This window comes from Carassius gibelio, chromosome B8, assembly GCF_023724105.1.
Source record: "Carassius gibelio isolate Cgi1373 ecotype wild population from Czech Republic chromosome B8, carGib1.2-hapl.c, whole genome shotgun sequence".
In the NCBI taxonomy this organism is placed as follows: domain Eukaryota; kingdom Metazoa; phylum Chordata; class Actinopteri; order Cypriniformes; family Cyprinidae; genus Carassius; species Carassius gibelio.
Genome location: NC_068403.1, coordinates 23,831,002 through 23,855,177, shown reverse-complemented (window position 1 = coordinate 23,855,177; position 24,176 = coordinate 23,831,002). Strand labels below are relative to the sequence as shown.

General features: G+C 36.8%; 1 protein-coding gene across 5 annotated transcripts; it reads right to left on the bottom strand.

The window, feature by feature from the left end:
- Positions 1-505: 505 nt before the first annotated feature.
- On the bottom strand, positions 506-23,889 carry dbnlb (drebrin-like b). Of its 5 annotated transcripts, XM_052563595.1 has the most exons (15): positions 23,654-23,887; positions 21,189-21,244; positions 16,903-17,015; positions 16,470-16,544; positions 13,393-13,539; positions 11,089-11,166; positions 9,441-9,592; positions 8,939-8,993; positions 7,540-7,608; positions 6,746-6,860; positions 5,620-5,712; positions 4,024-4,095; positions 3,740-3,843; positions 3,345-3,420; positions 506-1,564 (listed from the first exon to the last, which is right to left on the bottom strand). In XM_052563595.1, exons 1-15 carry the CDS (start codon positions 23,734-23,736, stop codon positions 1,428-1,430), a joined length of 1,425 nt encoding a protein of 474 aa, XP_052419555.1. In that variant the 5' UTR covers positions 23,737-23,887; the 3' UTR covers positions 506-1,427. The 5 variants fall into 5 exon arrangements, with proteins under 5 accessions (XP_052419555.1, XP_052419556.1, XP_052419557.1 ...); XM_052563596.1 differs by lacking the exon at positions 7,540-7,608 and having other exon boundaries at positions 23,654-23,889; XM_052563597.1 differs by lacking the exon at positions 4,024-4,095 and having other exon boundaries at positions 23,654-23,888.
- Between the last annotated feature and the right edge of the window lie 287 nt (positions 23,890-24,176).

Genomic DNA, 24,176 nt, shown 5'->3' with positions numbered 1-24,176 from the left:
CTGTCGTATATGACAGGGAAATCAGTGAGAAAAGCACTTCCCTGCTAACAAAGTCTGCTTGTTTACACTGGATCCCTCAATAGGAAAGATGCATCATGATCACAGTTGTCCTCATCAGCTGTCGCCTCGCCTTCCAAAAAAAAAAAAAAAAAAAAAAAAAAGTGAGCTGATGTTGCATTTTCAGAATCGAGATTGCTTCATTTCCAGTGAGGAAACGGTTTCTCTCTTCACAGAAAAGTAAATGACCTTCATTGTCAGTTTTCAAGAACATGAGCATCTGTGATGACTAGATGACTATTATATTCGATGGTGATAGTTCACTCGTTATTTCTGCTTTTATTAAGCTTCACTGAACTTGCATGGAAAAAGAGATCACATGAATGCATTTTAATTAGCGCTTTCATGAAAGAAAACTCCTTTTGTGTTCCATCGTAGAAACAAATAAAAAGAAAGTCGTGTGGGAACAAATGCATTGCAAGAATATGAAATAACACCAAGAAACAACTTTCGTTCAGTCTTAAAACTCTCATTTATTTATTCTTTTAACTGAAGTTACGACGGTGTCCAGACATGTTAGATATTCACAATGAGCTCTAGAGAGGAACTACGGCTCTGCTGAATGACTCGGAGATGTTTGATGTTTTTCCACACCGCGCTGTTAAAAATGAAACCTCAAACATTTCCTCAAAAACACTTCTCCCCTCGCTCTCATATTGGCACAGCACTGACAGTAAAGTGGATGACTGGGTCGAAATAAACCTGACGTGATCTTTCTCTTTGAGCCTCGGCATCTAAGTGGCATCCAGATCCCGGCCTGTGACCCAAAGGCAAGATAATGAGAGAATGATGGCTCCCTGAAGCCTTAAAAATCACAGTATTAATGTTCTCCACAGTTCTGAGCAGACGGGAAAAGCTGTGGCCTCAGCGGTTCTCACTGCACGCCTAATATCAAGAAACGTAATAATATTCAACCACTGAAGCTGCTTTCTGGATTTGAAACACGTGCCATATAGAACACAGCAAATAAACTCGTCTCGATTGATCGATCGATTGATTTCAGGCTGACCTCAGCAAACTTGTGGAGAAAAGAAGGCAGAAACCGAGGCAAAACAGGACCGGCTACCACAAACATCTGCACCAATGAAACGTTCAAAAGGAATGTCTTCAGAAACACTAAGAAAAGTCTCAAAGGGATATTTGCATGTCACGGGAATGTCACAGAAATTATAGCTTGAAATGAACTAAAATGAACAACACAAAAGTATCAGTACAGTATGAAAATTCAGGGTTGAAATACATGATCGTCACCGTTTTGGTCCGTGAATTTAATTCTAGTCTTTTCAATCAAATATATAGTAGAGATTGAAATCTATGTGGGACAATTAATTCAGTCTGATTCTCGTGGGTGGGGGGGGTGTTGAGCTGCGTTAGATGAGCTCCACGTAGTTTGCCGGGAACATGCCGAAGCGGCCATCGGGTGCGTATCCTCGCCACCAGCCTTCATCGATCATCTCGATGCCAGTGATGATGTCATCTGGGTCAAACGAGATCTCGGTGTCATCAGCTGAGAAGACACGCACAAAGCAGATCAGATCACAGATCAGATGAGTAAAATGACATAAAAAGTCATCTAAAAGGCCAAAGTCTACTTCTGTTTTGACACAAAAGCTTAACAGAATAAAAAAATTAAAATCAGGTTGTGCGTTTACAGTAGGTGCATATTATGCTGATGATCACATTTGTGCTTGGCACACCGTACCAGAGTCATGTCACTCGGCGGCCATCTTTGAAACACCTAGTCTGTAACATTCAAGTGCTTTGTTGTCAGAAAGTATAGGAATCATGGAGGTCAACTCATTCATTAGTTCATTTTTGCCAAAAGATGTATAAATGAATAAATTCACATTCATTGATGACTAAAACATTCATTGTGCTATGTAATTTTTAATGCAGTGGGGACAATATTTATTTGATCCCCTGCTGATTTTGTAAATTTACCCAAATAAACTGAAATGAAACGGTTTAATAAACTGTCTGTTATTTTTATGGTAGGTTTATTTTAACAAAGATTTTAATAAACATTTGAACATTTCTTTAAAGTCAGCTTGGTGTGTCCCGATCTTTAAAACTTAAAAGTATTCTTCGTATAATTAGAGTTGAACCACTGATGTCACATGGATTATTTTAACGATGTCCTTGCTACGTTTCTGGACCTTGATCACAGTAGTGCCCTTGTGAGGGTCAGAAAGCTCCCGGATTTCATCAAAACTATCTTAATTTGTGTCCTGAAGATGAACGAAGGTCTTACAGGTTTGGACCGACATGAGGGTGAGTAATTAATGACTGAAATTACGTTTGTGTGTGAACTATCACTTTAAAGGGTGAAATGAAAATGACCCCACGATAACTCGTCCTCAAGTCATCCCAGGTGTATACGACTTTCTGATTTCAAACGAATACAATCAGAGCTATATTAAAAATGTCTTGGCTCTTTCAGGCTTTATAATGGCAGTGAACAGGTGTCCATCATAAAAAGTGCTCCACGGGTTAATAAAGGCTTCAGAAGCAAACTGTTGCATTTGTGTAAGAAAATATCTGTATTTAAAACTTTATAAACCGTAATCGCTAGCTTCCGTGTTCACAAGAAAGTGGCGATCCAGTTCTCAACAGCCATTATAAATCTTGGAAGAACCAGGACATTTCTGAAAGAAGAAAGTCATATACACCTGGGATGAGTTGAGGGTGGGAATCTAAATGTGTGGGTTTAATTTCATTTCAAAATGATCTCAAAGTCCCAATTTTTAAATACAACTCAAGAGGCCATTCATTTCCATTTCTGACTAGAAATCTATTTATATTTACAATAAAAAAATCTAATGAATATAATGCATATGCTGAACAGACCAGATTTGCAATGATTAGGTAAGAAAAGCCTGCAGTCTTGCAATAAACTCAACACACCAAGAACTTGTCCTTCTGAGATATTAATTCTGGGGGCAGTTGAAGTCTAATGGTAGAAAGTCAAACTTGTAACCTGAAGTTCATGAGTTTGATTCACAATACCGACAGGAAATGTAGGTGGGGGAGTGAATGAACAGCACGCTCTTCCTCCTTCAATACCCATTACTGATGTAGCAGCAAAAACTGTGTGTGTGTGTGTGTGTGGGATACCTTGGCTGCATGTCACTTATACTGATTTTCTTAAAAGCATGACTGAGAATTCATGCTATGATGATTTTAGTAATAGCAGAATGCAGATGGTAATGCAGAAATGTGTGCGAAAGGAATGTGCATCTCTATGCATATTCAGAATGCATTATTTATCATGTATGCTCAATACACACCAGCCTGGTAGTCATACAGAGCCCTGGCGCAGACACCGCGGTCTCCTGCCGTATCATACGTGTTCTCCTCCTCCACCTGACAAATAGACACAAAACATTCAAGAATCTGCACATTCAAATCAACATGCCCCACATCCCTCCGAAAGACAGCATGACATACTAAATAAATGGATGCCTTTAATAACTTTTGGTTCATATATATTAGTTTGTGCTCCTCTGGCGTATGCTGAAAGACTGACTAAATGAGTTCCTACAAATGTACACCTTTAAAATGTGCAATCGTTCACTTCTATAAAAGCAGACGAACAATAACAATGACTCAAACTGCAGGACACTGAATACTGTCCGATCGAAAGCTCTCCAGAGATGGTCATTATTCAGAACTAGTGTCGTACCTGTGTTGGATCCTCATAGATGGCGTCTTGTTCCACTACTGCTTCATATTGAGGCTGCTTTTGTTCTACAGGCATTTCATAATTATCAGTGACCGCTTGTACATCTGTAAAATGAAAGAAAAATCATTTGCTATGGGTTCTGTAATAGCACACATTCCCCACAAGGTGGTGCGGACAATCAGTTGACTGACTGATGATGATGATGATGATGATATGACCGTGTGTGTGTGTGTGTGTGTGTGTGTGTGTGTGTGTGTGTTTGTGTGTGTGTGTGTGGAGCCCACCTTCATACTCTGGCTCAGGTTCTGGCTCTGGTTCCACATAATGACATCTGGGTTGCTCTTCAAAACTGGGCTCTACTCAAAACACACACACACACACATGCGTGGAAACACACCGACACACACATGCATGGTAACAAGATCTGTATTCTGACCAAACGCAGTCAGAGTTTGAGAGCTGCATGATCAAATTATATCACGCTATGAGTGATTTTATATCATAGCAACTGTATAGATCACAATACAGTCATTTCTGATGGAAATTCCACCCAGAACTAGCAAATAATCAAATTAGAAAAGCAAAGGCTTCGCAAATATTTACAAAAGATCTTCATGTCATTTCATTATTTTGCTTTTGATTTGGAACTTGATTGATGAAAAGAAAAAGACCAGATTATCAGTAGCATGTAAATCAACCATCATTGCTTCAAATGATTTAAAAGTAACAATTAAAAATGGTATCAAAATCTGAGCTTCATTTAAAGCCAAGTGGACTATAGTTTTCTAGATATACAGTGCTGCAGTATAAATTTGATAGTATACAGAAATGCTCTGAGGCATAAGTTATTGTTTACAAGTTTTGTGTCAGTTTGTTTTCCTGAAAGAAATCAACACTTTTACTGATCAGAGATGCATTAAACTGATCAAAAGTGACAGTAAAGACTAAAATAGTTCTGATTTTGTTTTCAGATTAATGCTGTTCTTTTAACCTTTCTATTTATCAAAGCAATGATAAACTATTATAATAATGCTCATATTTCTTAAGCATCAAATCAGCATATTAGAATGATTTCTGTAGGAACATGTGACACTGAAGACTGAAAATTCAGATTTACATAACACCAAAATATATTACAATAGAAAACAGCTAGGTTAAATTTGCACAGAAAACATTTATTTTAAATTGTAATGCACTTTTAGGATAACTATTTGTACTGTATTTTTGATCAATGCAGGCTTGATCAGCATAAGAGACTTGAGAGAAAAATCTTCACCTAATCCCAAAATTTTGAACAATAGTGTACCATCATAACGCATTATTTTGAGATGATTAATTCATTAGAAACACAGTTCACCAAAAAATCTATTTACTCACTTATTTTCATTCCAATAAATACATTAATAAATTGTTTCTAAGCTCAATACTGACAATCTGTTCCTCTTTTATTTTAGTGCATAAGGATGAACTATTCCTATGATCCTTTTATGCTGTTTTTGAAGCTTGAATTCCTCAGCCCTGCATTAAATTGAAACGAGTGGCCTGGATAGTTTTCAAAAATTCTTTCGCGTTCCACAGATGTAATTTTTATTTTTAGGTGAACTGCTCCTTTAAGTGCACAAAGCAAACACAGTGTTCACTCACACACACACACACAGCAAACAGCATCCTGGAAATCCCTTTTATTTGGAGGTGTACGGCAGAATTTGACAGCAAGCACGAGGAACGTGTGAGCGGTTAGATGTTAGTTGAGATGCATGAAAACACCACACAAAGAAGTAGAGACTGAAAGTGTGTGTGAGCATGGAGATGGACCACACACCCGACCTTTCCAAGTGCGCAGCGATAAGGAAGGAATGATAAGGTGCGTGTTTGTGTACCTCTGGCTCGTAAAGGTGAGGCCTGACGCACGGGAGAGCGAAATGGCTCTGGGTCACATGACTGCTTGGATAGAAAAGGGCTGTTCAACCGCCCTGAGACACAGAGGACAGAGAACGACAAAGAGAGAAACCCAAGCTGACAGATGGCTGACGGAGTTATACACAGCAGAACAGACCACAAACATCGTTTTAGACAGAAGAACTGCAGGCTGTTTCATGACAGTGTCGAATTTCAGACGGACGGACAGGGTTGAAATGCCCGGAGAACAATGGGAGAATGGGAAATACCACAAAACACTGAACAATCAGGAGTTAGTTCCTGCGTGCACAGAGAAACACCTTCTAATTCACAGACAAGGCCATTCTTTAAATGTGTCTGAACGTTCACTACATGACACGTGACCACATCGCAAAAAAGGGAAGCTAAAATATAGCATGCAAATAATGTGGCATTTAAATAAAACACTCCCAATAGTGTCAATTGTGCTTGTAGAGATCAGAGATCTCATCAGGACATCAGTATAATACTGCTAGTGTGTACATTTACATTAAATGTAAAAATTAAATTAAAAATTATAAAACATGATTAATTATTAAATATATATATGATTGCAATAATATTTTTAAATGTTTTTACTTTAGTTCTGATCAAATAAATGCAGCTTTGCTGGGCATAACATGTAAAAACATCAAAGAAAAATCCTACCAACCCCGATACATTAATATTATTACTATACAAGTAAACACTGATGTACATCCACATACATTTCACAAATATATACTCTATATCATAGACACACACACAAATATATATTTCTATCTATCTATCTATCTATCCATCTATATATCTATCTATCCATCTATATATATATATATATATATATATATATATATATATATATATATATATATATATATATATATAAAAATAAATAATATAACTACTACAAAATTAATACAGTAAATAATAATAAACAGTGTGACTATTATAAAAGTAAACATAAAAGAAAAAAATCTCTCTCTCTATATATTTTTTAGTATTTACATTTACATTTAAAAACGAGATATACTGTTTTTTTTCTGTGTGTGTCTATGTGGGACACCGAGCATGTATGATAACCGGTACCTGGTTTTGGACTGGACTGAGTATTGTCTGTGTTAGCAGGGTTGATGCCCATCTCTCTCTGTCTGAACATTTCTCTGGGATTAACGGAGCGCTGGGAGACGAGAGCCGCGGCTTCCTGTTACAAATATACACACACAGTAGCAATCGCTTCATCAAGTGTCACGACTGATAACCCTGAAGCCAGTACAAGGAGTCTTTCCACTATATAAGAGCTAGAGATACAAAGTAAGTGGCTATACTGAGAGAGAGATAGCAAAACAAAAAGACTGAATCTCCACTTTACTGTATGCATGTTTAAAATACTGACAAAAGAGCCTGGCTGATGTAATGAATGTTAATATTGCATCAAGCATGATTTTTTAGGCTGATACTGTCCACAACATGTTCAACGGTTGCTGGATCTATATGTGACATCTTGCCAAGTACTACTACTACTACAGACTCAAAAGTGCATACAACAAGGCAGTGTATACTATGAACACTGTGTTGTAAATCAGCATTCGTGACTGAAACCATTGCATTTATAAACTGGGTTCAAGTCAGAGAGAGCGAGAGCAAAAAAAAAAGCACAAGTCTGTTCAAAGCATTGAGGCATAATGATAAAACAGACATTCATTTGAGCCACAGCAGCTTGCCAACTAAGGCAATTTGAGAGAAGGGGAAGAGAAAGAAGGAGTCAGCAGTAGAGGACACAGCCACACTGTATAAAGAAAACAGTTAGAAGGTTATAAGAAAGTTGAAAGAGTCCTGTTGTCCAAGGCCAAAAGAGACATTTGATGCTTCCTCAAACTCACGTTGGCTTTTTCCACCGACTCTCCGCGTCTAAAGGGTTTCTGTGCTGTCTGCTTCCTCTCCTCCTCCTCCTGATGGACATCAGCAGCACACTTTGATTCTCACACACTTCGTTCTATGACAAAACCTAGTTAGCTGCATATGAAAGTGTCATATTTGTTTATGCGGTCTTCTTTTGGCCAAATTCTAGAGCAAAAGTTCAAGCTCAGAGAAAAAATCCACCCGAGATGGAAATGTCTGCAAAACGACTGAACGTAAATGCTGGATATATAAATATACTTAAAACATTCAATTCAAAAATGGATGGATGCTCTTTTTTTTGTGTGTGTTACAGTACAAAGTGTATACAAGGCAGCTGCTTATACAGTGGTCAACATTTAAAAGTGGATCAAAACCTTTCATCAAAGTTGCCTAAAACCAAAATGCGTTCTTGTCTTAGGATGAACTTTTTTGATCCACTTCAGATGTTGACTACTGTATACACGGTTCACAAGGTTTCTCTCATGAATGAGGGCTGTGCATCAAAACCTGTTGAGATGCTAAGCCACAGAGAATGATATCAAGGGAGATTGGTAATCACAACCATGATCTTGGATTTAATCAGTTGTGGCCCTTGCAGATCGGGCCCTTGAGACCAGTGTGAACTTTATATGTGTGGCAGAGGGCCCTGTGCATATGGCCTGAATACAAAACCACAGTTTGTCTTCATCTCACTTATTTGTGTAACGGCATCTCGCTGGGCTGTAAAGAGTTTATATTGGAAATGTGGTTTAAAGATTATCTACGTGCAGATAGAAGTGTACAGCGGGTATAGACAACCACATTATGCTAGAAAAAGGGAAGTATTTGTTGCCACTGTACACATATTAGCGTTGGGCAGTATTTTGGCAACCAATACAGGTTTGTTGTTATGTTTATGTCAGTGTAGATATATTTGAGTGATAAAGAAACATGGAGTAATCTGACAATACAAGTCACGGCGAGTAAGAAACCCATATATTTTCCTTTGTTCTCAGAATTATGATTATCTGCCATTAACATCCCAAAAACAAAAATGTTTTACAACTGATCAAATGGTCTCTTCCGCTCTAAATGGGTGATTTGTAGCCCAATAAACCGCAAAATGGATGAGATTTTATTTTAAAGTTTAAAAGTGTTTTCAAAGGGTTCATAATTCTAAACTCCTCCCTAAATATTTTTTTATTTGACCAGTAATTTTCTTGATAGTTTATATGCACATTTGCAACAAAGAAAAATCTGTGTTTTTGTGCTAGTATGAAGGCTTAAAACATATTGTGGCTTCTCTACAGGAACTATGTCAGAACATGTCCAGAGTGGTGATATGTGGATTTAAATAACCGCACAGGTGTGTGTGTGTGTGTGTGTGTGGGCCTCGCTAACCCATTGCTGTTTCTGCTGGCCTCGATTTTCTGCCTCCTGCTTCTGCTGATACTTCCTATAACACAAACACATGAGGTTTAAAATTAACACTCAGCAGGCGCCATCGAGATGGCAGATGACTGAACATCAAATTGCAACATAGCTTGAATCTAATTTTAAAAATGACAGTTTGACCGTTGGTGATCTCGTTGATAATCCACCCAAAAACGAAAATGTGGTCATTTACTCATGTCATACTGCTGAACACAAAAGAAGATATTTTAAAAAAAAAATGATGGTAACCAAACAGTTTCAGGTCAAAGCAATTCAGTTTTTGTCAATGGAATGAAAGTCCATTTTTTGTTTACCAGAAGGAACCAAAACTGTTTCTAAAAAAAAAGTCTTCACACAAACAAAGAAAGTCAATACAGGTTTGGAGCAACAGAATTCTCACTTTTGGGTGGACTATCCCTTTAAGGACACTCAAATGCACAAGGTGTTTATTTGTTCAAATGTTACTGACCTTTGTTCATCTATCTGTGACGCCCTCTCTTTTGCTTGCTTTTCCCGTAACTCTGCTTCCTTAACCTCTCGGTCCTTCCTCTCTTTCTCTAGCCGCTGTCTCTCTTCTGCTGCCCTTCTCTTCTCCTCCTGAAGACGCTTCTCCTCATCTTTCTGCAAAAGAGACAAAAGCATTAAGAAAAATGAAGACCGATTTAATCAATCATGACAACTCAATAGTTTAGACATAGTAATGTATATGACAATGTTAATGTATTTGGTCTTGTTGCATCAGATCTGTAAACGCTGCTACTGCAAAGCAAATATGGACTTGACAGACATTGCTAATAAATACTCAGACATGCTATAGTAAGCATGTAAGATATACTGCTGCTGCTGCTGCTGCATGGATATGCATATATAAATCCAGTAGCAGATCTAGACAGGTGGTGCTGGGGAGGTGGAGGGATTCAGAGGAACTTAAATAGATGCTGTAGGACCAGATTTCAGCAAATACTGAACCAGAGTGTGAACCAATCGTCTTGAAGCGATGATCCGCTTCAAGACGAACAAACCTAATGATTCAATGGACCATTCATAGAGAACCATTTACTTCACTCCTGAATGAATCAGCCATTTGAACGAATCAAATTAATCAATAAATGACTTGATAACTTAATCGTTAAGACATTTACCACCACCTACTAGCAGTTCTAGTTTATTATTTAAAGTATCATTTCATTAAAGAAATAATTTCAAGTATAGTTAAACAGTTTTGTCTTCATTTACTCACCCTCATGGGCCAAAAGAGTATATGTAATACATTTTATCCAGCAAAATATTTCTTACTGAAGCTACTTTTTGTAATGTCTTTTTGATTCTTTGCACAACACAGATTTTAAGCGATCTTTATGGAGTATTTTCTCAACCAAATTTGATGTGCGATTAATTAATCGCCATTATCATGTAACAATTAGATGAAGTTTTAATCGCTTACCAGCCCTAATTTTTAGATATACCAAGCTTTAACATATTTTAACGGATAGAACTTGCGAGTAAATATAATTGACCCTGGACCACAAAACCAGTCTTATGTTTCTGGGGTATGTTTGTAGCAATAGCAAAAAAAAAAAAAACATTGTATGGGTCAACATTATAGATTTTTCTTTAATTCCCAAAATCATTAGGATATTAAATAAAGATCATGTTCCATGAAGATATTTTGTTTATTTCCTACTGTAAATATATAAAAACTTAATTTTTGATTCATAATATGCATTGCTAATAATTCATCTGGATAATTTCAAAGGCAATTTTCTCAGTATTTAGATTTTTTTTGCATCCTCAGATTCCAGATTTTCAAATAGTTGTATCTCAGCCGAATATTGTCCGATCCTAACAAACATACATCAATGGAAAGCTTATTTATTAAACTTATTGTTATCATTATTATTATTATTATTATTATAAATCTAATTTTTTTTTAATATTAATATATCAAATATAATTATCCTTTATACTTTGAATCGAAATACATTAACCAGAAAGCTAAACACTGTTGTAGATCATGAGCCAAAAGGTTTGATAACTGCATCAAAATGCTTATTTTGTATTAGGAAACTACACAACATTTTGCAAGTAGATACTTTGATGCACGTGTGCTGTATTACCTCTGCCTGGGCCCAGAAAGTGTCTTTGTTGGTTCTCTTGATTTCAGACATGGCGTTAGTCTTCTGGTAAACGGATCCCTATATGGAAAAACAATGAGTGTTAAATTATGACTAAGCCCAGATGAGATATTTAGGCTTTGCATTTTCTGTGCTGATTTTAGCAGAAAATCTTTTGGAAAAAAAAACCCCCCAGAACATGAACAAAAAAAAAAAAAGGCAGAAGGAGCGCATATTATGATACTCCTATAGCTAAAAGGATAAGTAAATTAGCCAGAATATTTAATAAACACCCATGCAAGGGGGTGGGGGATCTCCCATAGCTTACTCTGGAGTTCTGCGGGTGCAGATTCCACGTGGGCCTGATTATACCCAAATCAAGACTTAAAAACGACTAACCACAAGCATACCAATATATGAAAATATATCAAAATTGATTGTTGTTAAATTTACGCATTCACAATGTACTATAGATAAATGACTCAATTGCAGTTTGTGGGTACTTTGGGAGCTCAGCAGAGAAATTATTCCAAACCACCATAACAGTTTCCACATTCTGAGCATTCTGGCTCATTCCCTGTGAAACGCCTGACGCAGCACTCTGTAAGAGCGTTTGAGATAAACAAGCAGCACATTGGCACTGACCCTGGCATCACTGTGCCATCATAAGCCCTGTCTGATGCCGTCTGCTGCTGACAACAAACTAAACATACCAGAGTTAACCAGTTTTTACCAGGTTTCTTTTTTTTCAGAACTAATTTAAAAGCCAAACTAGATGCAGAAAACATGCATGCATGGTACCATACACATCTCATGAACTCACAATAATGTTAGTGATAGTGATTCGTGGGAAGTATTTTGCACCATAAAACTAAATTAAAACTAATCCATTTTGAGCTTGATTCAAGTATAAATACTGGGTACCTCTTGGGCTAGTTTATAACATGCAACCACAATTATGGGAAAGACTACTGATTTGATGGTTGTCAAGAAGACAATCATCAACACCGTCCACAAAGAGGTTAAGCTACAGAAGGTCATTGTTGAAAGGTTGGCTGTTCACTGAGTGCTGTATCAAAATATATTCATAGAAAATTGACTGGAAGGAAAAAGTGTGGTAGGAAAAGGTGCACAAGCAACAGGGATGACCACAGCCTTGGGAAGATTGTCAGGAAAAGCCAATTCAAGAACTTGGGAGAGCTTCACAAGAAGTGGACTGAAGCCGGAGTCAAGCGTCACCACACTCAGACGTCTTCAGGAAAAGGGCTACAGCTTTCGCATTCCTAGAACCAAGCCACTCCTGAACCAGAAAACAATGTCAGAAGCATTTCACCTGGCGTAAGGAGATAAAGAACTGGACTGTTGCTCAGTGGTCCACAGTCATCTTTTCAGATGAAAGTACATTTAACATTTCATTTGGTAATCAAGGGTCTGGAGCCAGGAAAGGCACAGAATCCAAAGTCTGAAGTCAGAGATGATTCGGGGTGCCGTGACATCTGCTGGTGTTGCTCCATTGTGTTTTATTAAGTTCAATGGTCAATGCAGCCATCTACCAGGAAATTTTGGAGCACTTTATGCTTCCCTCTGCTGACAAGCTTTATTCACCAGCCAATTCACCTGACCTGAAACCTCTCAGAGAATCTATGGGGTATTGTGAAGAAGAGGATAAGTAAAATCTGACAAACAATACAGAGAAGCTGAAGGCTGCTATCAAAGCAACCTGGGCTTCAATAACGCCTCAGCAGTGCCACAGGCTGATCGCCTCCATGCAACGCCGCATTGAAGCAGTAAATTATACAAAAGGAGCCCCGACCAAGTATTGAATGCATAATTAAACCTGCTTTGGAGATCTTGAACATTGCTGTTTTGTAAATCTTTTTTTGATTAATCTTTGAGAAAATATAAAAAAAAATTGAGATACTGAATTATTTATTTTCCTAAGCTGTAAGTCATAACCATCAGTCCAACGACCAATGGTCGTTCATTATTTGTTCATGATAGTTTACAGTGCATTAACTAATGTTAACCAGCACAACTTGTGATTTTAATAATGCATTAGTAAATGCTGAAATTAACATTAACTAAGATTACTAAATGCTGCAGAAATATTGTTCATTCATAGTTCATGTTAACTAATGAACCTTATTGTAAAGGGTTACCAATGTACTACAAAAATCAAAACAAAACGATATTAAGAACCCCAAACGTTTGAACGGTAATGTATTTATGTTCAAGTACTAGAAGTAAAAAACTGCACTGGATACTACTCTGTTGCATTATGGACAAGGTATGTGTGTGTGAACTGACCACAGGCCCCTGCGGCCCGCTGTCTCTGAAGCGATTGGACTCTTTGTGAAAGCTGTAGTTGGCTCCTGAGGCTTTGGCCACTTTCTGCATGATGGCTTCAGGCTCCACGTCTTCCTCCGCCCGTGCGTTTATCGTCACGTGAGCTCCCTGCAGAAACAGTGCTGTCAGGTTTTTAGTCCCACACATATTCACATTCAATTTAAACATGCGAACGAAACCATCAGGCGGAAGCGCCAAGATTCACAGATTTCAAGTGAAACATGCCCACGCACACACTCCTGTCAATTTATTTATTAGCAACCTTTTGCTTTGTGTAAGCTTTTACTGAAAACAGCTAGCTAGGGAGGACAAATCAAGCAAACATCTTCTAATGAGTAGAAGACGTCTCCACCCAGTTCCCTGTTTACACCAATGTGTCTGATGCAAGCAAGTGATTGGCTCAAATAAACAGGAATCTTGACTCAAACATCTCTTGACTCTCATCATCTCTCAATTAACAACTTCAAGCACTTTTATGCCCAAGGGGTTGATTTTTATCTAAGGAATAAGGAAATTCAACTTATTTAATTTCTAAATGCATTATACGTGTTCAACTTTTTTTGACCTTATAATAATAATAATATTTATACAGTTTATTATATTTAGCAAACTGTCGGAATTGGATCTTTTTGTGAAAACAACAGACCTCTCTCTAGTGGTTGTTTAGGGGTCTTCTCCAAATGCACCAAAAATGTCATACATGCATACATACACATGTATACGTATGTATGTATGTATGTATGTATGTATGTATGCATGTATGTGTGTATGCATGTATGTGTGTATGTATATATATATATATATATATATATATATATATATATATATATATATATATATAACTAAAAAGGGCAAATAAAATAAACTCAATAAACAGCAGGTTTGGCTGATATACCTAAGACTTGATATCTCGATATAACTTTTTTGTTTTTGCTCTAGAAAAAGGTTTTTGCTCACAAAACAGACCCTCCCACCTCTGTAATAAACACGGAGATGTTAGTCCCGTCTGAATTGGTACATGAAAGTCGCAGACGTCAGGTGGTAAGAATCTAAACTCGAACATAGTTTAGAAAACTAGTCCCGTCCGAATAGGGCTTAAGAAAAACATCTACAATTCTATGATTTAGCCACTAGATCCTATACAGCTCTATATAAAAAAAAAAAGGTCAAGAAATTCTCTAATTTTTTTTAAACAAATACTTATTTTTATTAAGTTGTGGGTTTGGATATACGTTTAGACATTCTCAAAGACAACGTTTTGTAAAGGTAACTTTTTTTTTTTTTTAAATATTGATTTGAAGTGTCAGTTTTTGAATTATTACTACTACAGTCAAACCTGAACACAGAGAAAGAATTTAGTAACAAAAAAAATTTAACAAAAATGAACAGGAATGTTTTATCAGAGCTTCTGCGTTTGCTCTGATTTCAACCTCTTATTTCAGTTTTTTGACTTGCTTTGGCCATATGGTTAAAGCCATACCAATTAATTTGAGTGTGTTTAATTGTGTATGTGTGTGTGAGTGGATGTGTCTGTTTTACACTCTTGATGTTTTAGAGTTTCATCCCATCTTTGTATACTTTTTTTTCTGCATTGTGGCAGATTTGTAGATTGTGCACACAAAAGAATCTCTGAATTTTGTGTTTTTGTTGATTTACAATTCATTTCTTATGGTTGGTCATTTTTGACTGAAGACCACAAGTGTGATTTTTTTTTTTACAGCCACTTAGCCTGCTCGAATCATGGCCTCAATTTTTTTGTGTTCCCATTCTTAATGCCATAAAGATCAAACAAACATAAAGATTCAAAACAAAGTGACCACCACAGGGTTAAGAGACGCTATGTGTTCAGACTTTTTGGGGAGTAATTATTCCTCCACACCCATGTCGCTTGTTGTCGACATTTTGCTAATGAAGAGTTATGCTTTGTTCTACTCGAGAGACATAAAGGTGGATGGTGTGAAACCAGCGACTGGTGTGGTCTTTGGCACATTGATCTTAATTTTCAACAATATTTGATATTGGTCAGGGCCGACAGCCTTGAGGTTAGTGCACAGATGTATAACCTAACTGTGCTTGACTCGAGTTTGGTTCCCATCTCGAGGGCCTTTGCTGATCCCACTCCTCTCTCTCCGCCAAATACTTTCCTGTCATTTCTCTACTCTCCTATCCAATAAAGAATAAAAGCCCATAAAATATAACTTAAAAAACAATATTCAATATCAATGATATTCTGTAATTTTTTTCCGAGATTATCATGATATGTATAATGTATGCATCACCCAGCTCCTAATAAATAGAAAGTTAATATTAAGTGCGAATATTAATTTATATTTTAGAATAAATACTGTCAGTGTTATCTGTATTTTGCCAAAAGTTCCAACCGAAGCCACAGCAGAGGACGTTTTAAATGAATAGGTAAGGGGAGTTATTCAATGACTCATTTGTGAATAGTTAATCACCTAATTTCTGAATAATCGGCTGTTTGTTTCATTTTTTTTTTTAAATTATCCACGTTTTTTTCCATATTTTATATTTCTAAATTAACAATTTGATTTAAAAAATAAATCTCATAACATTACTAAGGAAAATGTAATCGCAGTCTGTCTCTAGTGCAAAGATGGATTTTGTTGACACTGTATTTATTTAATTATAACAGCCCTATAGTGTATTATTCAGATTGATTCACTTTAAGAATTTAACATGAAAGATGTATACGTGTAATCCAAGTTTAAAATGCCATTACAAAAGGTAAAAAGCTCCTAGAAATCTATTTAAGTTGGTTAATGGGAAGGTTTATTTCTGCTGTAAATTTGGACAGCCATTATTATTTTTTAGACACAGTGGGAGCTTGTGGACAGATATAACTACCGACAAAGCCAACCCAAATGTGTCTGGACACAGCCCATGACGTCATATCTTGTTGCGAGCGTCTGGCCGCGCTGTGAGTCATAGTCAGAGTTCACAGATAGTTAACTCAAGTCACACAACCGAACACCCTGCTCACAATACTCACACACTTAACAAAATAGTCCATTTACCTTAAGGAAGTTGGCCATGGAGCTCACATGGTTTGCACACTGGCCTTTTCTGGCATCTTTTACACCTTCACCGGTCTGAAAAAAGAAATGACAATTCCTGTCAACTTTAACAAAACATGGCTGAAAACATGCATGTTAAGGGTGGCTAATGACCAAAATATTATTATATTTAACATTATGGTAATATAATTTATCACAATATAGTGATAAACTGTTATATACATAACAGTAAAAAAAGATAATGGTGTGAGTAAATAAAATATCTCATCATGCTGTTTAGTCCTGATTTGATGAATAGGAGCTAATCTGATTCATAAATCCATTTGACAGAAGCACTTTTTACTAGGGCAACAGGGTCAGTAAATCCTAAGGGTACCTTTGTAGTTCTATACAGTCAAGAAACAAAATCAATGTGATGAGTTACAGAACCCACCCAGTTGATGAGGACGTATTTGGGAAGGCCAGAGTTGGGGTCTTCAACACGGCAGAAAGCGTACATCACCTTCCCACTGTTCAGCTCCTCCACCAACTCCTCCAGACCACCGTCTGAAAAGACACACACACACACACACATAATACACACTCACAGAAAACTGCAATCGCTGATGAACTCAAGTTTTAATGCTAAATCTTTCGGATAATTTAAAGAACTATGTAAAAAAAAAAAAAATCTGGGCAAGCCAGATTTTTATTGATCTAGAAGTTAGATTTGTCTCAAAATACTTGTAAAAGATACATTTAGCCTCTGTCCCATATCTCTCACACACTTTAGAAATTTGTTGATATACATGAATATGCACACCTACTGATGAACCACTCCATTTTTCCATAATTTAATGATAAAAATTAAACTTTCATATATTTTAGATTCATTGCACACCAACTGAAATATTTCAGGTCTTTTATTGTTTTAATACTGATGATTTTGGCATACAGCTCATGAAAACCCAAAATTCCTATCTCAAAAAATTAGCATATTTCATCCGAACAATAAAAGAAAAGTGTTTTTAATCCAAAAAAAAGTCAGCCTTCAAATAATTATGTTCAGTTATGCACTCAATACTTGGTCAGGAATCCTTTTGCAGAAATGACTGCTTCAATGCGGCGTGGCATGGAGGCAATCAGCCTGTGGCATTGCTGAGGTGTTATGGAGGCCCAGGATGATTTGATAGCGGCCTTAAGCTCATCCAGAGTGTTGGGTCTTGCGTCTCTCAACTTTCTCTTCACAATATCCCACAGATTCTCTATGCGGTTCAGGTCAGGAGAGTTGGCAGGCCAATTTAGCACAGTAATACCATGGTCAGTAAACCATTTACCAGTGGTTTTTGCACTGTGAGCAGGTGCCAGGTCGTGCTGAAAAACGAAATCTTCCTCTCTATAAAGCTTTTCAGCAGATGGAAGCATGAAGTGCTCCATAATCTCCTGATAACTAGCTGCATCGACCCTGCCCTTGATAAAACACAGTGGACCAACACCAGCAGCTGACATGGCACCCCAGACCATCACTGACTGTGGGTACTTGACACTGGACTTCAGGCATTTTGGCATTTCCTTCTCCCCAGTCTTCCTCAAGACTCTGGCACTCAAAATTTGCTTTCATCCGAAAAAAGTACTTTGGACCACTGAGCAAGAGTCCAGTGCTGCTTCTCTGTAGCCCATTTCCTGCACATGCCTGTGCACGGTGGCTCTGGATGTTTCTACTCCAGACTCCCCCAAGGTCTGGAATCGGTCCTTCTCCACAATCTTCCTCAGGGTCCGGTCACCTCTTCTCGTTGTGCAGCGTTTTTTGCCACACTTTTTCTTTCCCACAGACTTCCCACTGAGGTGCCTTGATACAGCACTCTGGGAACAGCCTATTCATTCAGAAATTTCTTTCTGTGTCTTACCCTCTCACTTGAGGGTGTCAATGATGGCCTTCTGGACAGCAGTCAGGTCGGCAGTCTTACCCATGATTGCGGTTTTGAGTAACGAACCAGGCTGGGAGTTTTTAAAAGCCTCAGGAATCTTTTGCAGGTGTTTAGAGTTAATTAGTTGATTCAGATGATTAGGTTAACAGCTCGATAAGAGAACCTTTTCATGATATGCTAATTTTTTTAGATAGGAATTTGGGGTTTTCATGAGCTGTATGCCAAAGTCATCAGTATTAAAACAATAAAAGACCCGAAATATTTCAGTTGGTGTGCAATGAATCTAAAATATATGAAAGTTTAATTTTTATCATTACATTATGGAAAATAATGAACTTTTATCACAATATGCTAATTTTTTTAGAAGGACCTGTACATATTTTCTGAAAACATTCATAATAATTATGTTGTTGGACTGTTAAGTCCAAATAGATGTATAGCTGATACTGCTAATTCTTGGATTGTATGTTCCTATATATAATAATATATTACGTCAAGATAAATATTTTCTTGCATTGTTTGTTTTTTTGAAAGAATTTCAGATGAATTTTGTTAGGTAAATTAATTAATAACACTGTAATAATAGAATAGTACCATTCAAATTTTTGACATTTTTGTAGATGATCCAAAACAATATGGTTCTAATGAATACACACACACACACACACACACATATAATATATATGACCCTGGACCACAAAACCAGTTTTAGGTGTCAATTATTTACATTTATTTATAATTATTCTGAATTATTTATACATCATCTGAAAGCTGAATAAAAGCTTTCCATTGATGTATGGTTTGTTAGGATCTGACAATATTTGGTCGAGATACAACTATTTGGAAATCTGAAATCTGAGAGTGCAAAAAATATAATTGTATTCTTAGCAATGCATAATACTAAACAAAAATTAAGTTTTGATATATTTATTGTAGGAAATTTACAAAATATCTCCATGGAACATGTTCTTTACTTAATGTCCTAATTTTTCTTTTGGAATAAAAGAAAAATGTATAATTTTGACACATACAATGTTTTTTTGGCCATTGCTAAAAATATACCCCACCAGCTTAAGACTGGTTTTGTGCTCGAGGGTCACATACATATAAATATACAGATATATACACACAGTCATGCCCAAAAATATGGACACCCTTGGTAAATATGATCAAAGAAGGCTGTGAAAATTAATCTGCATTGTTAATCCTTTTTATATTTTATTTAAAAAATTCACAAAAATGTATCCTTTCATTGGATAATAAGAATTTAAAATGAGGGGGGGGGGTATCATTATGAAATAAATGTTTTTCTCTAATACACATTGGCCACAATTAAGGACACCCCTAGAAATTCTTATGCGTAAAAAGTATATTCCTATTCATATTCACAATTTTTAGCACTCCAGCATGATTATAAACATGAAATTATTCAGCCATTGCTTCCTGTTTCACAGAAATATAAAGAGAGGGGAAAACAAAGCCCAAATGCCCTTAATCATCCATTAAAAAGATTGCAGCAAAAGATAACTGAGGTTCACAAATTAGTGAAGTGGCTATAAGAAAAGAGCTAGAGCAGTGAAAATTCAGATTTCCAACACAGGGCAATAATTAATTATTTCCAATCAACAGAAAATGTTATGAATCTGCCTGGAAGAGGACGTGTGTCTATATCGTCCTAATGTGCGGTGAGGATGAGAGTTTGAGTAGCTAAAGACTCTCCAAGGGTCACAGCTGGAGAACTGCAGAAAATAGTTGAGTCTCGGGCTCAGAAAACCTTAAAAAACTAATTGTCAAACAGCACCTACATCACCACATGTTGTTTAGGAGGGTTTCAAGGAAAAAAAAACTAAACTAAAGCATATGAATTTATCAGACATGACTGGAACTTCAAATGGGACTGGCTTCTTTGATCAGATGAAGATATTTTTAGGAGCAAACACTCAAGATGGGTTTGGTGAACACAAGAATAAAAGAGTGCCACTTGTGTAAAATGAAATATACTGCTGTGTTTTTGATGTTGTGGGCCTATATTTCTGCTGGAGGTCCTGGACATGAATTTTTTTAATAAAAGATAAAAAGGATTAACAATGCAGATTAATTTTTATAAATCTTTCTTTGATCATATTTATCAAGGGTGTCCATATTTTTGGGCATGACTATACACACACACACACACACACACATTATATATACATTAAAAGCTTATATTCCACTGGGTCCAAACAGACATCATAAGCAGATTTTGCATGCATTATATACTGAAACCAGTTAAAACCAGTGCCTTTTAATTAGGCCCGGGTTCTTTAAATATTAACAGAAAATACTCACTGTACCTCAAAAAACTATTTACTGTCAAAGGGTTTTCATGAAAAGTTTGGGAATCTCAATTTATTACTTAATAGTATATTATAAGTGTATAAATCTATAAATAAAGATACTATGATTAATAAAGATGATTTTTTATTAGTCATTGGAGTGTTTTATAATTTCACTGTTGCAGTATAAACACAGTGACTTTAGCACATAACATTCTTTCCCCAAAGCTAAAATCAACGTTTATTCTCAGTTTCCTTCACACATGTAGGAAGAACTTCTGACTGAATCTTGGCCTGTCCTCGACAGTCTGCCGGTTCAGTGGACCGCTCATGTGATTACTACAAAGAACACGCTGTACTGCAAAACAATCGCCGCAGGCTGAATATGGACATACTGTGACACGGTTTGCTTAAAACACTTTCTTACACACCACATGATACTAACATAAAGAACTGTAATTGACTAAATGAATCTCCACATGATCAGGAAAGCCCACCTCCTTTCTCTGCCAGCCGGATGTCATTGGTGTTCCCCTCATAGGTGAAGAGAGCCCTGCAGAGACATCGAGAGCATTACAGAAGCGTTACACAGCCAGGTCACTGATGATTGAGGGCAAACCGGCTCAAATTAAAGTCAACATGAAATGCCATTCACAAGCAATTTTACTCCAAGAATCTGATGCATTTTCAAGTAAACCAGCATTTTCAGTGAAAAGAAGAAAAGGAAAAAAAAGGGCCAAATGTTGACCAGGGTTACCAACTAAAAATCTAATCTGAAAAAATGTTACTCAAAATAAAATAAGGTACAATTTTTAAAAAATATATCCTTTAATTTGCTCTGAAACATCTACAAATAAAATAATTAAATAAAATAAATTAAACTATATTTAAAAACTATACAGACATACTAAAAACAAACTAATAAAAATGATAAAAGAAAGGAAAATATGAAGATAAAAAATTAAAAATATCAATAAAATAGAATATCTATAACACTAAAATACACAGTTGTTGACTGACATCAGCAGGATGCAAACTGAAAAGTGAAAAAAAAAAAACCTAATATGAAGTAGATACTGAGGTGGCACTCGGTGTGTGAACTCAGTTCTGATTCTCTCTAAATAAAGCGAGGAAGCCGTGTCAGCTTCCTCTCTGAAACACAGAGCCCAAGTCAACATTAGTCAGAAATAGGAAGTGCTGTAAAGAGGAATGAGAACTGCAGCAGCCTTATTTCTAGAAGAGCTCACAGGTCAGATCATCTGTGACATTCAGCTCTGTAGTGCTTTGATATGGCAATGATGAAAGTCACAATTGTTCAGACAAAGCGGCTTCTTTAATAGGAGATGTTGGATCGAGCCTGTTCCTTCTGGAGATTTAAGATGACTCATCAAAAATGTTCATTTTGTGACATTTCATCTATCAAAACACCCTCTATAACAGCAAACATGCAGATGCAATAAAGACCTTTTGCCCTCCATAAACTCCTCCATCTGTGCACAAACCATTCTCAAGTAGTGCCTTTTTTAATAATCCAACAACTAGTGAACAATGAAAATGCTTCTAATTTTGTATTAGATAATTCAGTATATTATAAGCACAAAAGAGTTAGATTTGATGATTATCCAGCATGCTTTTAAAATGTACCAAAGGAACAATCGAAACAAAGATTTCTAAATCGTTTTACATCATTTTTCTTTAATTTAATTTTTTTTTTTTTTAGTAAAAAGTCCTGTTTATTTATGGAATTATATGGGTTAAAATGTATTAGATAAATTAATACAATTTAATGACAGTAAAATATATATACACAGTACTTACTAAATTATCTTAAAAATAATAATGTATAATATATATATATATATATATATAATTTTTGAAACGAAGCAACACTTCTTTTTACTGGCACATCAACACAATATAATGTGGTCCATGTTTAAGAAAATAATAAATAAAAATAAATAATTTAAATATTTATTCCTGTGATGCAAAACTGGATTTTCAGCATCATTCCTCCAGTATGCCATCGCTCTAACACCAGGAAACATTTCTTCTTATCATGGCTTATTATTTTGTCAAAATTACTAAAATGTTGAACTATAAAAGACTTTACTCTCACTTTTGTGTCTGTGTTTGTGTGCCTTTTCTCAAATGATATCAAATCTCTGGGTAGGGTGATGAGTGTAATTAATGTAGGTCATGTATAATCACTCTTCATTTCTGAAGCGCTCATGATCCAAACTCATTTCCACTTCTTGAAACCGGAGCTCACTTACACGTCAAGGTGCAAAGCTACAGGACTTTGGTCTGGTGTCATCCTGTCAAATATTAATATCATTTCCGTGTGACGAGAAACCACTTGTACAAGACTCTGTCTGTTCCCTATACAGCTGGCATTAACCCTCATACATGTGAGGTAACATTCATACTACAAAGAGCAATTATTTTTGACTGCAACACAATAGGGTTGCATGTAAATTGAGTCTCAGACAGTAGGCAGGGTCTGTCTGTCAACCCAGCAGCCATATACGGACAAAAACTACAGGAAAATAAGGAGGTAGGAGTGGTTCAACATGAGTGCACTTCTCAGTCCCCATCTCCTCCAGAAGTTAGGATGCTTATGAACTGATCTCAGACGTGAAAGCATGCAAAGCAACAGAGGTCAAAGCATGTGCATCATTCATTTAATATAAACTTTCATCGCTGGCAAGTGAGCAACAGTGTATTACTGGGAGGAAATCATTTCTGGAGGAGTCAGTGTTTTTTTGTGGATGAGCTGTGAATGGATGAGGGCACGCGGATAAAGTGCTGTGAGCTCACTAACATCATAAATTAGATTCAAATGAGGGCTTATGTGGTGATAAACACAAGCAGGGCGTTTAAAATGCCAAAGGAGCAGCTAACATGCTAAACCTAAGGATGTGAGTGAGTGTAACAGAGACACTAGGCTTGAGTCACTACTCACCAGTTAGTCTGCGACTTCTCATCCACCACCTCCTTGTAGGCCGCGGTCAGAGCTGGACCGTTTTTGCTCAGGTTCACAGACATGATGAGGAAACCTGTGGGGTTTTGACCGTCCGACGCCGGGGACAGACGCAGCAGTGGACTCCGGGGGTAGATGGGGATCTCTCGCAGACAGGAAGCACGCAGAGACACATCACGTAGCTCTCACTCCTCCCTGGAGCGACCTTACGAACCCTACTACGGTGACGGCGGAGCTCATGAATATTAATTACGCAAGCGAGGTTCGCCTAGTTAAGCCCTCCTGATTCGCTGCAGAGCTGACGCTAGTGTGTGGGCGGATATCAGCTAGCGAATGATCACTCTGCTTCTTGAATATTAATGAGGTTACGCGACTTCTGAAGGTTGTCAGGCAACTGAGCCTTCGTCGTAGTAGAATAGTGTAAATTAAGCGGCAGCGACATCTGCTGGACAGCGCGAGAGGCGCACATGGACGTCATTACTAACTAACACATTTCTAAATGAGA

Excerpts from the sequence above, each read along its gene's own strand:
- dbnlb (XM_052563595.1), bottom strand. The coding sequence starts at position 23,736 with ATGTCTGTGAACCTGAGCAAAAACGGTCCAGCTCTGACCGCGGCCTAC. Across the intron at positions 7,609-8,938 it reads GCCAGCAGAAACAGCAATGG|GAGGAGGAGGAGAGGAAGCA; the intron begins GTTAGCGAGGCC and ends GATGTCCATCAG. Across the intron at positions 5,713-6,745 it reads TCAGTCCAGTCCAAAACCAG|GGCGGTTGAACAGCCCTTTT; the intron begins GTACCGGTTATC and ends TCTGTGTCTCAG.